This window comes from Heterocephalus glaber, unplaced genomic scaffold (genome assembly GCF_053883595.1).
Source record: "Heterocephalus glaber isolate CG9 unplaced genomic scaffold, H.glaber_assembly_v1.0 deba00001429, whole genome shotgun sequence".
Classification (NCBI taxonomy): Eukaryota; Metazoa; Chordata; class Mammalia; order Rodentia; family Bathyergidae; genus Heterocephalus; species Heterocephalus glaber.
In genome coordinates this window covers 34,923,354-34,935,903 of record NW_028258294.1, presented here as the reverse complement: position 1 = coordinate 34,935,903, position 12,550 = coordinate 34,923,354, and the positions used below count along the sequence as shown (strand labels likewise).

Here is a 12,550-nt window from a genome sequence, read left to right as displayed (position 1 = left end):
TTAAGAACCCAAGTGTTTTATTACCAAAAACAATGGTTACACACACATACATACACACACACACACACACTCAGAGAGTACCTTCAATCCAGTCCCTGAGGATAACCACAAATGTCCCTGGGGTGTAGGAGGACCCCTTGAGAGAAATGGGTGCCTGGTTTTCAATGCCTTAACTGGTATCAAGGAAAGGGCCCTTGTAAGCGACTAACCATTCATCATCCTTGGGCCTAAGGACTCCTAAAGATGGGTATGGATGTGAGTTGACTAAGGATTTAACTGCTGCCCAGAACACTGAGGGAGTTATAGTTAAGACTGATAACGAGAACCCCATAACAAGAACACACATGTCCAGGATCCCCTCAAAGAATCCAAATTCCTCAGGATCCCTACAAAACACAGTGTGGCTAAAATTGGAAGTTCTTAGAATCTGTAGAATGATGCAAACCTGGGCCACAAGCGACCACACTGTTTTCAGCACCACTCCTGAAGGCATTCATTGGCAAAGGCTGCCCACTGGGGACACTGCTATCTGCCTGGCTCAAACCTCAAGGCCTGGGGTAGGAATGGTCAGCTTTTGTAGCCTTCATGCCATCTGGACCTCTGGCTCCTCAGCTACTCCTTGAAGCTTTTCCACCAAGCCCCCTGAGGGTGGCTCAGGGACTGGGGGTGGCTCTCCTGGGGCTTCAGACAACACATAGTAGACGATCTCTCGCTGGCCTTGGGCATTGGTCTGATTCACCACGTGGATAACAGGGCTTGAGCTGCCCTGAGAGGTGGAGAGAGCTGTTCCCTCACTGCGCCCACTCGCTTCTTCTGCCTCTTCAGGTCCTGGCTCTCCCAACTCTGTTTCTAGAATAATGCCCTGCAGGCTGCTCTCACTCAGCGCCACTCCCAGGCCTGGGCCCTCTTGTGGCTGCCGAAGCAGTTGCTGTGTCAGCTCCACACTCTCATAGCGAACCAGCTGCAGCCTCATGTAGCCATCTTCGTGCTCCTTATACCTGGTGGGGGAGAAGCACAGGGCAGCAAACATGGGCAGAAGATGCAGAAAGGGCCCAGACACTGGCGAGTTAAGAGACAAATCTGAGGGACAGAAGACTCCTGGGATTCAGTGATGGGACTGAAGACAATAAAGGTCTTTATTGGACTATGTAAAAGAAAAGGCAAGAGGGAAGGATCATTATTCAAAGTGGAAAATTTTATGTAGAAACCCAACCCAGAGAAAGAGACTGATTCTCTATGTGGAAGGGCAGGAACATTAAAGGGTTTACGAGAAGGGGATGGAGCTGAGGGTCAGGACCCTTTGGCTCTAATTCTAATTCTGGCTGCAGGACTTTTGGCACCATTTACTGGGTTTGCCACTGTGCCTTAGATTTTAAAAATTCAAAAAAAAAAATATCTTTGCCCCACTGCTTTTGGACTCTACTAGGGTTGAACCTACACAGAGATGGCAAATGTTAATGTGGTACCAATTTCAAGGTTTCTAACTTGTTTATAAAGGATAACTGGTATCTTTTTTTTTTTCTTTTTTCCATACCAGGGATCAAACTCAGGACCTTGTGCTTTCGAGGCAAGCAAGGTGCCAGTGAGCTAAATCCCTGGCTGCAGAAAGATACTCAAGGTTTCTAACTTGTTGAAACATATAGGGAGAAATGTGTGTGATCTGGAAGGAAGATAAAGACATACCGAAAACGAGGGTGCCCTGAGGGCCACTTGAACTGGTGCTTCTTACGAAGATGCACAGTGAGGTTGTTGCCTCGTGTGAAGCATTTGTCACACACATGACACTTGTACCTTGGCTCTGAGTCTCCCTGATGGGAGGGGAGGGAGAAGTGAGGCCAGGCTCCCCAACACTCCTGCTAGCCCTTCCCCACCACCAGACCCACTTACTTCATGTACTCTTCGGTAATGGTATTTGATAGAGCAGAGGGTCCGGGCACTGAAGCTGCAGTTCTCAAAGTCACACCTGTAGGCTGGCCCCTTGCTGTGGGTGTCCAGGTGTTTCCGGAGGTCAATCATATTCTTGCAGCTGCCAGGAGAGGTCAGGAGGGGTTGGAGGGCCCAGGGGACCCTGGAACACAAGCTCCGTTTTCTGGTCCCTGGTTCCCCTTACCTGTAGTCACAACAGTCACATTTAAAGGGCCGGTCCTCACTGTGGCGAAAGCGCATGTGGTTGCGGAGGGAGGAAGGCAGCGGGCAGGTCATGTCACACAGAGGGCACTTATAGTGATTCACTAAGAGGAGCAGAGAGGAGGCTGTGATCTGGGAATTCGGAACCTAAAAGGGTGGACAGAAGGCTAGGGCAGCGGGCCACTCACCATGGTTGCGCATGTGGTCCCTCAACAGCCGCTCTGTGGCAAATCTCTTAGAACAATGAGAGCACTGGAAGCGCTGTTCTGAGGTGGGGTGGGCAGAGGAAAGGGAGCTGTAGGGGATGCTGCAGAGGTACAGAGAGGTAAACCAACCCAGGCAGGAGGGAACCACCCAAGGAGTAAAGGGGAACTATGGACAGGACTTGGAGTTAGGAACCTGAGAAGGTTGGCTTTACCACTTACTAGCTGTGTGATCTCAGGTAAGTGATTTAACCTCTCTGAGACTCAGTTTCCTCATCTGCAAAAAGGGGAATAAGAAGCCTACCTCATGGGGCTGTTGTGAGGATTCTCTGAGATAACTGATCTGGCACAGTTGTAGAATAAGAAGGTTGAGGAACAAACTGTGGGAGGTGTCTGAGCCCAAAATGGGGAGGGAGCCAAGCTGCAGGTATCTTCAGTGGCCATCTTCCCTGGGAACATGCCCCGGCCCGACTCCAAGCAGGATGGCCTATACCCACACCCTTCTCTCTCACTGCTTACGATCCAAGGAGGTCTGGCGACGGATGTGATCTAAGAACTTAGTGTTGTTGGCGAACATGCCCCCGCAGGTAGGGCAGGCCACCACCTTTTCCTGGGTGTGGCTGCGGAGGTGCTCTCGAAGCTTACAGCGGTCCTTGAAGGTACAGGTACAGCCTGAGAAGAAAGGCCCGGTCAGGGCCCAGCCCCAAACTCCCCACGTTGGACCTGGGAACCCAAGTCTCTACAGCTAGCTTCCAGCCTTGTCCTGTAGGACTGGTCCCATCCCTGGCTACCAGAGCACCTTAGCACCCCCAGGCTTTCTTCCAGAGGCCAGAGTGAAGGAATGGCCCTACCTTTCCAGCCACACAGCACCACATGGTTGTCCTTGCCGACTGCTTGGTAGTCACAGCACAGGCAGTGTGCGTCCACATGCCGATAAAACCACTCAGGATTGTCGAAGGAGCTCTGTGCCAGGGCAACTTGGGGTGAGGATGAGAGTGGTGGAAGGACTCATACCCCCAAGCCAAAGGGCGCTTTTCAGCTCTCTCCCAAATTAACTTGGTGGGGATGGGAAAAGTTTGAGAAAAGGAGCTATACAGAAATAGAGATACTAGCAAGAATCTTGGGAAATAAAAGGCACCCCAGAAAGGGTCAAGTTGATCCCCAGGTTCCTTCCACCCCTACTTCTGGCACTGCCTGCTGACCTCACAATGTTCCCATAGACACAGGAAGTGGTCAGGGATGTCAGGGACGATATTCCGGCTCTGGAAGTCCAAGATGCAGGGGCTGAGGTCACCCTGGCTTTGCAAGGCCTGCAGCCCCCACTGTTTGAGCTTGGTGTGGTAGCAGTGGAAGTAGACGTGGCGGATGAGGTCAGCTGAATTGTCCAGAGAGCAAAAGCCACATTCCTGCCACAAGCAGGAGAATTCTTCCTCTGCAGAAAGGGGTTTAGAAGGAAGAGTCTGATACTTTTCAAGGCTCAGGCTGTCTTCCACCTGATGTATCTATAACAAGACTCTGACCAAGTTACCAGGAGCTGATTCAGCAAATACCAGTATTTAATCATCCTCAATTGTATCAGGCACTCAGGATATAACAAGAGTCCCAGTCCTTGTCCTCACATAGCTTTTAGCCAGGGAAACAGAACATTAATCAAATAATCAAAGCTATAAATATAAAACTGCAACTAATGACAAGTGCTATGGGATGAGGCATAGGAGGTATCATAAAAGTATTAAACAGGCTGGGGATGTAGCTCAGTGGTGCCATGCCTGGCTCACAAACCCAAGGTCCTGAATTCAATCCTGGGTACCAAAAAAAAAAAAGTATTAAACAGAAAGATGGGTGTGGTGTCACACATCTATAATCACAGCACTCAGGATGCTGAGGCAGGAGAATCAACATGAGTTTGAGGCCAGGCTAGGCTACTTAATGAACTCAAGGCCAGCCTGAACTGCATAGTGAGAGCATGTCTCAAAAACCAAAACAAGCTAGGCATGGTGGCACACGTCTGTACAGCACTCAGGAGGCTAAGGCAGGAGGATCACTGTGAATTCAAGGCCAGCCTGAACTACATAGCAGAGACCCTGTCTCAAAAACATAACAAAATAAAGTATTAAACAGAAGTAATTTGATGTGGGCAGAGGTGCTTTGTGAAGTGTTTCATGTTGAGAGCAAAAGGATGAGTATGCATAAGGAGATGAAGAGTGTAGTCTAGCCAGAGGCAAAAGTGTATGCAAGGCCTATGGCAGAGACAGCAGGCATGGCTGGCACACACAACCTCCACTCAAGAGTTCCTGCCAGGTCTTGAGGAAGATGTGGTCTCTTAACTTCAGAAACCACCAGGCCTCCTTTCCCTCCTGTTCTGCTCAAGCACTGCCTTCTGCAAGAAGGTCTCATCAACTATTTACATTTCAACCTATTTCCCAATTTTCTAGCACCTCTAAGCACCATATGTTTAATGCTTTATAGGGATTTACTCATTTTCTTTTCTTTTTTTTTTTTGGTACCGGGGATCAAACTCGGAACCTTGCGCTTGCAAGGCAGGCGCTGGAACCACTGCGCTAAATCCCCGGCCCGGGATTTACTCATTTTAAAAAGTAGGTACTTGGCGCAAGCGCAAGGACCCGAGTTCGATCCCCTGTACCAAAAAAAAAAAGTAGGTACTCGCCAGGCATGGTGGTGGATGGCTATGATCCCAGAACTGGGGAGGCTGAGATAGGACGGTCTCCACAAGTTCAAGGCCAGCCTGGGCTACATAGTGAGTTCAAGCCCACCCTAAACTATATAGCAAGACCCTGTCTCAAAAAAAAAACTTCAGAAAATGCAATCACGTCTTAATTCCTTTTATAATATATACTATATATAATAATATACATATTATATATATCTTTTATAATAATATACATATTATTTGACTTTGAAACTATAGTTTGACTTAAAACAGAATTTGAGATGGGGGAAAGATACTGCCATACTTTCTACAGAATAATCTTTCAAACTATTGTAATCCACTAATGGTTGGTGAAGTTGATTTAGTGGACCGAAATCACTTTTCTTTTTGAAAATAAAAGAATAAGATAGAACATTTCAGAAAACATTTAATAAGTACTGGTTCAAGAATTTTTTTCTTTAACTTTGTACACAGAGTTGTGATTTAAAATATATCCCTAACTGTTGGTTAAAGTTTAAAAGAAGGGTAAGAGACACTAATACAGAATAAAACAAACAGCTTATACAGTGTGACCTTATTTAAAACATAAGAGAAGCCAGGCATGATAGCACATGCCTCTAAACCCAGCACTTGGGAGGCTGAGGCAAGAGGACTGCCATGAGTTTGAAGCCTGCCTGGGCTACACAGAGAGTTCAAGGTCAGCCTGAACAAGACCCTGTCTCAAAAAAAAAAACTAGGGGCTGGGGGTTTAGCTCAGTGGTGCCACTGCCTGCTTCGCAAGCACAAGAGCCCAAGTTTGATCCCCGGTACAAAAAAAAAAAAACTAAACAAAAAAATATATGTACAAAAAGGCAGAAGAAGGTCAAAAAGAATGTTCACTGAAGTACTATCAGTAACTGCCTCTTCAGAATGTAGAGAGCATTTGCCTAACATGCAGAAAGGTCCTGGGTTTGCCCAACATCACAGTCAGTCAATCAAAGTAAGTGTACCTTGATGGCAAGATGGAGATCATTTCTTACATCCTTGTTGAATGAATTTTCTATAAGTGAACTTACAATGGTTTTATAAACCAAAAAGCAAAAGTAGGATAATAAACTATCATTCTCACAGGCCGCCTTCTCCCTCTGGAAAAAGGAGTGTCAGATTTCTCTCCAGCCCCAGTCTATGTCCTGCTTCCTTACCAAGTGGGTTGTCCTCATCCTCCTCTCCCTCCTCCTCCCCAGAGCTGTGCAGATGCTGCTGCAGGTGCTGAGTGATGTGCTCGCAGAACTCCTCCATGGCTGAGCACACGAAGGAGCAGGATCCCCACTCGCACCGGAGCCCCAGGTTCTCCTTCCGGGGAACTTTCCCAGGAGGTGACATGGCCTTTACCCTAGAGCAACAGGAAGAAATTCACAGCTGCAAGGATTCCACCCAAGCTGAGCAGGCGGCCTGCCAAGAATCAGCAGGTGTTTTGCCAGTGACCCGTGAAAAACCCTGTGCCTTTTTTAGGTAAGGACGGAGTAGCAGTTCCTCACACACCTGAAAGCTGTCTGGAGTTACTGGGAAGGGAGAACAAAAACTGACACTCTTGAGCATGTGCCAGACACTGAGCCAAACACTTTAACAGACATTTTCAAATGAAGCTTCAGGGCAACCAGCCAAGAGCAATTGCTATGGGACTCAGGAAACTGCTCAAGTTCAAAGAGATGACTTTGGAGAGAGACTAGAGTTCAAATACAAGTTCTGCTATCCTACCACCTACTACTGGTGGCTGTGCAACTTTGACAAAAATAAGGATAAGAAAACTTTTTGTTATGAATTTCATAGACAGGCATATCAAACATTTTATTTGCATCATATTGTTTAATTGGTAATTCCTATGAGTAGGCACTATTTTTTTTCTTTTTGAGACAAGGTCTCACTATGCAGTCCAGGCTGGCCTTGAACTTTCTCCGTAGCCCAGGCTAGCCTCAAACTTGGGGTGATCCTCCTGCCTCAGCCTCCCAAGTGCTGGGATTACAGACATGCGCCACCACTGTCACCACGCCACCACCAACCTGGCTGAGTAGGCACTATTTTTAACTTCATTTATAAAGAAGGACCCAAGGCTGGGAAAGGTTAACTGGTTTGTCCAAGGCCACACACTAATGGTGTGGTAGGGTCAAGAGGCAGATTCTAGTGTCCATATTCTTCCTACTCAATGCAGCCAACAGATGAACCCACAAGCTCCCTAGTTCTTACTAGATCTTTTCATAGTTCCCCTGCCAGATTTTCAGTGTCATACAATCTGTCTTTGCCTATCTAATGGTCCACTCCACCACTCCCCTAACACCCAGTGTTAAAATGTAGATTCCAAGTCCAGGATGATGGCACACACCTATAATTCCAGGACTCTGAAGGCTGGGGCAGGATTGAAAGTTTGAGCCTAGCTTGGGAAGCTTAGTGATTTAGTGAGAATTTGTCTCCAAAAAAAAAAAAAAAGCTAGGGATATAGCTCAGTGCAAAGACTCTGGGTTCAATCCCCAGTACAGCTTAAAAAAAATTTTTTTAAAGTAGATTCAGGGCTGGGGATTTAGCTCAGCGGTTCTGCTGCCTGCCTCGAAAGCGCAAGAACCCAGGTTCGATCCCTGGTACCACAAAAAAAAAGTAGATTCAATATGAATACAAGAGACCAATCTGCCTTGTTTATACTGCATCTTGGGTGTATGTCTATCCACTGCTAGACATGCTTGGGCATGTAACAAGTATTTGTTGAAGAAAGATGAAAACAAAAAGGTTTCACCAAAGTTCTAGAAGACACTAACGGGCCTTGACTCTGTCCAAGGCCACTTTCTTACTGGGGATTCTATTGATTCTTGCTGCCTCACATGGTGAACCAGCAAAGAGAATGAGCCAGCGCTCCCTCTGGCCCTCAGGAAGGCAGACGGGAAGTCGGAAAAGGGCCTTTACTAAATACCAAGAGGAAAAAACAGAAAATACAAAACATGAAATCCTGGATGCCTCCAAGTGTAGGCTTCTGAACTAACTATTCCTTCTAAACCTACACAGCCTTTTCTCCTCAAAGAATCTAGTCACCCTTGACTGGGATGAACACAGGATTGCTATGCTGCTCAGAAATTAACCGTGAAGCCTTAGTAGAAGAAAACATTGACTACTTTTATAATGTTGAGGTAGAGAAAAACAGGAAAGCCTTCCAGACTCTCACACTCTTACACTCTCTACCACCTACATATGGAATGCAAGGCTCTTCTTAAACTGGTCTCAATTTACCTCTTCAGGGGCTGGCTAAGGAAACTAGCACATGAGGGCCTATGGTATGTCAAATCCTGAGTGCGTCCTCTCCACATTTCATTTCGCATGAGTGTCATCCAATTCAAATGCAAAGATCATGATCTTTTCCCGTATCTTGCTGCTTCTCTGGCTTCATCCTCCACACACTATTCTCTCTTCCTCTCTAATTATCATTTTGTCCCTAAATGTACTACATTCTCTTAAGACTCTCCAACGTCTACTCATCCTTCAAGCCCAAATGTCTCTTCTTTGGTGACCCTTTCCCAATTCATCTAAGTACAACTGGAATATCTCATCTCCTGCCTACAGCACTCCAAACACACTTTAATTACAGTATGTGTACTTAATTACAGTACCTGCGATCCTATAGTACAATCCAAGAGAACATCTGTCTATCCTAGACTAGCAGTTGCATTCTCAATGTCAGCAGAGTTGTGTATATCCTAGATCAGTAGTGGCAAACCTATGGCATGCATGTCATAGGCCCCTGTTTGTTATCACTGAAAGCTCTAAAAGGTTGCCATCACTACCCTAGATGCTCAATAAATATTGGGATATGATCACATTTCAGGAAGTGAAAATATCTCACCCCTCACTGGTTACTTTTGTCTTTTGGTTCCGTAGCTGGCACAGTTGACAGACAACATAAAACCTCAAACCTACTTTCCTGGTGCCATAGTCACCCACTGTCCTTTTAATTGTTCTAATTTTGTTTACCTAACTGGGCTATAAGTTTCTTCTGAGCAGAAACCATGTAGTGGCCCCCTGTGTCCATACACTATGTTGAACATAGCGCTGAGGACAAATATTCTAAACACATACCTGGTTTAGACTGATGAATAAGACCTAGGAGACTGACCAGCAATCTAATGACACGAATAAGCAAAACTCCCTGATGCCTTCTTTCACCGTCCCTCAGTCTTCTTTAATTTTCCTATGCTCCTGTTTTACCCTGGGAGGATAAAGGACAAAGGAACTATATATCATCACTCCACCCTCTGGAGGCAAGGAATACAAATAGAACAACTAGTACACTGGAAAGGAAACTGAACCAGTTGTCAGAGAAGTGGGTTCAAGTTTCCTGTCTCAATTTGCTCTGACTACTAAGTATTTCCTGTACGCCAAACATTGTTCTAGGTGTTTTATAAGAATATAAACTCATGAATACACAACCCTATTGGGGCAGGTACTGTTATTATCCCATTTTAAGGACGAGAAAACAGGTCCAGATAGGTTAGGCAATTTACCCAGGGTCACAAAGCTGGGAAGTAACGGAGACAATTTAAAGTAAGGAATTTGGCTCCTTTTTTCTAGCCTGTCTCATCCCTCACATTCAAGTCCCTCCTCCATAGGCCTCATACCAATATACACAATATACAGAACATGTTTTATTAAGTCATTATTTTGTCAGCTTTGCCAATTAAGCTGTAGGTTCCTCAGAACCCTGGCCTGTGCCCTGCTCAGTTCTACGTGTAGGGCAAGCACGCACCTACTAAGAAGCTCTTGCAGCGTCTTGTTTGTTTTGTGGCTTCGGGGATGAAACCCGGGGCCTTGAATATGCTGGGCAAGCATTCTACCACTAAACTACATCCCCAGCCCTCTTGCCATGTTTTAAGGAAATCTATAAATCACTGCTTTTTGGGGGTTTTTTTTTGCAGTGCCAGGGCTTGAACTCAGGACCTTGCACTTGCAAGGCAGGTGCAGCAACTCTGAGCTAAATCCCCAGCCCAATTACTACTATTTTGGACACATCACCTAGGTTCTCTAAACTTTTTTCCTTAAATGTAAAATGGAATACTAGAATTATTTTGGGGGGGGGTACTGGGGATCGAATTCGGATCCTTGCGATTTCAAAGCAGGCAGCAGAACCACTGAGCTAAATCCCCGGCCCAAAACGGGATACTAATATTACAACCATTGATTTTGGGATTCTACTGATCTGATTACAAAGCTCCAATATTTACAATTACATGATCCTAGGCAAGTTAGTTAATCTTCAGTTTCCTATGTAGCATGGGAATAATTACACACGTCAGTGAATTAAGAAATCAAGTAACCTGGTGTGGGGGGGGCACATGAATGGAATCGCACCACTCAGGATGCTGAGGCTGGAGGGTGGCGAGTTCAAAGCCTGGACTACATACATATCGAGGTTCGGTCTCAAAACAAATAAAAGAATTAAACTAGACATCAGATATTAAAAGTGTTTAGCTTAACACACCACTAGAACTCAACAAGTGCCAGCTATAAATACTCTTGACGCTGAGGGTGAGATGTCCAAGCATGGATACTGCAAAAAGGCCAACAAGAACCGGAGATTTAGCTCAGTGGTTCCACCGCCTGCCTCGCAAGCTCAAGATCCCGAGTTCGATCCCCGGTACGAAAACAAACAAATAGGCCAACAAAAACAACACAAGAGATTCTTCATCATCAAAGTAAGAAGCAATCAGCAAACACATGTGTGCATGTATATATCATACATTGATACCCAGCACACATCGGTATCACAAGATACCGAGTGAATCCTGAATGGTATTTAAGCAAAGGATGGACCCACATCCTAAACTCCTAAGGACTCCCAATTTAACAAAAGAGATAAGACTCTGACACACGAAGACAACTACCAAAACAATGCGCCCGAAGAGGGAGATCAGGTCGGCCAGAAACCCCGTAGGCAGCTGAATCCAGGAAAGCTCGCCTCAGCGGAGAGGGTGAATGAGGCTCGCGTGCCAAGCCTCGAGAATGGTAGAACTGGGGCGGAGGGCCCCGGAGAGAGACCGTCCGGAAGGCAAAACCTCATTCGAAGCCCTGCGGACTTCCGGGACTCCTTCCCCCGGAGGCGCGGCGGTGCTCGAGTTTCGGCTGCAGCGAAGCCCCCAGACCAGAAGCGGGGAGGTTCGAATCGGGGTGAGAGGACTAGGATAGCCCAGACCAGCGTGGCCGAGCTGTAAGAGGAACTCGGAGAGGCGGCTCCGGAAGAGCCTAGCCTCTGTAACTCCCGCAGAGCGCACCCTAGCCGCGAATTCCGCTGAGAAAGACGCTCCAACTTACGGAGCGTCGGCGCCCGGGCTCTCCAGCTCTCCACCCACCTCAGACCTTCCACCCGGAGGGCACTTGAGCGACGGCCAGCGACAACCAATCACTGTCCGCGGGTCGACTGCCAGCCAATGGCCGCTGCGCCTGACGGAACCCGTGCGCACCAAAACACGGAAGGGGCGGGAACGGCGGGTGAGTTCGGCATCCGCTGCTGGAATGAGGGGCGACCGGATGCGGGAAAAGATATCGGCGGCCAGCCCAGCCGAGTGTGCAAACGGAGAACCTGGGGGCCGAATTTTCCCAACTGCGCAGACTCGGTGCGCGGGGCCTAGTGGGCATGCGCGGGGCTCCGGCGGGGCGCCCTGTGGGGGTCTCCTTCCTCTTTTGCCCCAGGCTTTAGTTAGCCCGCCGCGTGGGCGGCAAGGCGCAGAAGTTGTGGGAGGCTCTTTGCCTAGCGCTGCTCCAGGCTCTGCCTTAACTGGCGGCCTTACCTCCACTCTTACTCTTTTTTTTGTTACTTTTTTCTTCTTCTTCTGTTAAATACTGATACTTCTGGCCGGGGATTTAGCTCAGTGGTTTCGCCGCCTGCTGCGCAATCTCAAAGACCTGAGTTCGATTCCCGGTACCCCCCCCCCCAATACTGATACTCCTGTGCCCACTTCCCCCAAATCTCTGCCTAGCCTGTTTCCAGGCTTCGTGAACGCCCTTTCATCCGTCCAGTCTTTTACGTCAGAAACTTAGTACCTAGTCATCCCTGATTTCTCCCTCACCCGTCACATCCATTACACCGCCAAGTTCTGTGGAGTCTACCTTCTTAAACACAGTATCTCAAATTCATCCCCCTTTATCTTCACCTCTCCCAACCTAAGCCATTAGTGCCGTCCAGCCCAGATTTCTACGTTCAAGTGACTGGTCCCACTGCTACACTAGCTTCCTACCAAAGCATCCTCCACGGAGCCCTCAAAGCGATCTTTACAAAAACAAAAAACAAAAACCAGATCTGACCGGATCACCATCCTGCGTTATCAAACCGAGGCTTCCTAGATCCTTCACCGTCTGGGTCCTGCCTTCTTCATTGGTATCTTGAGTCTTGCTCAGTTTTATTTCCTGCGTCCATTTTTTTGTTTCTTCACCACACCGAGCCACCTTTAACCTGTCATCCCTTGTACTCGCTGTTTTCTCTGCCCCGAATAATCTTCCCCGTCTTCCTATCTCAAAATTTATGACTGATTGCTATTCA

The 12,550-nt window shown here is 47.2% G+C and overlaps 1 protein-coding gene across 3 annotated transcripts; it reads right to left on the bottom strand.

The window, feature by feature from the left end:
* Hinfp (histone H4 transcription factor) lies at positions 1 to 11,420 on the bottom strand. Of its 3 annotated transcripts, XM_021237760.2 has the most exons (11): positions 10,899 to 11,085; positions 9,097 to 9,226; positions 6,183 to 6,373; positions 3,533 to 3,762; positions 3,182 to 3,293; positions 2,850 to 3,002; positions 2,316 to 2,393; positions 2,111 to 2,231; positions 1,888 to 2,026; positions 1,684 to 1,808; positions 1 to 998 (listed from the first exon to the last, which is right to left on the bottom strand). In XM_021237760.2, the coding sequence occupies exons 3-11, from the start codon at positions 6,361 to 6,363 to the stop codon at positions 584 to 586; spliced, it is 1,554 nt and encodes a 517-aa protein (XP_021093419.1). In that variant the 5' UTR covers positions 6,364 to 6,373; positions 9,097 to 9,226; positions 10,899 to 11,085; the 3' UTR covers positions 1 to 583. The 3 variants fall into 3 exon arrangements, with proteins under 3 accessions (XP_021093419.1, XP_004856834.1, XP_004856833.1); XM_004856777.3 differs by lacking the exons at positions 9,097 to 9,226; positions 10,899 to 11,085 and adding an exon at positions 11,326 to 11,420; XM_004856776.3 differs by lacking the exon at positions 9,097 to 9,226 and having other exon boundaries at positions 10,899 to 11,349.
* Positions 11,421 to 12,550: the final 1,130 nt, after the last annotated feature.

What these genes read in the sequence shown, in the direction of transcription:
- Hinfp (XM_004856777.3), bottom strand. Translation starts at nt 6,363, where the DNA reads ATGTCACCTCCTGGGAAAGTTCCCCGGAAGGAGAACCTGGGGCTCCGG. An exon ending in GGACCACATGCGCAACCATG is followed by an intron (nt 2,232 to 2,315) that starts GTGAGTGGCCCG and finishes TGCTCCTCTTAG; the next exon opens with TGAATCACTATAAGTGCCCT. An exon ending in TGTGACTGTTGTGACTACAG is followed by an intron (nt 2,027 to 2,110) that starts GTAAGGGGAACC and finishes CTCTCCTGGCAG; the next exon opens with CTGCAAGAATATGATTGACC.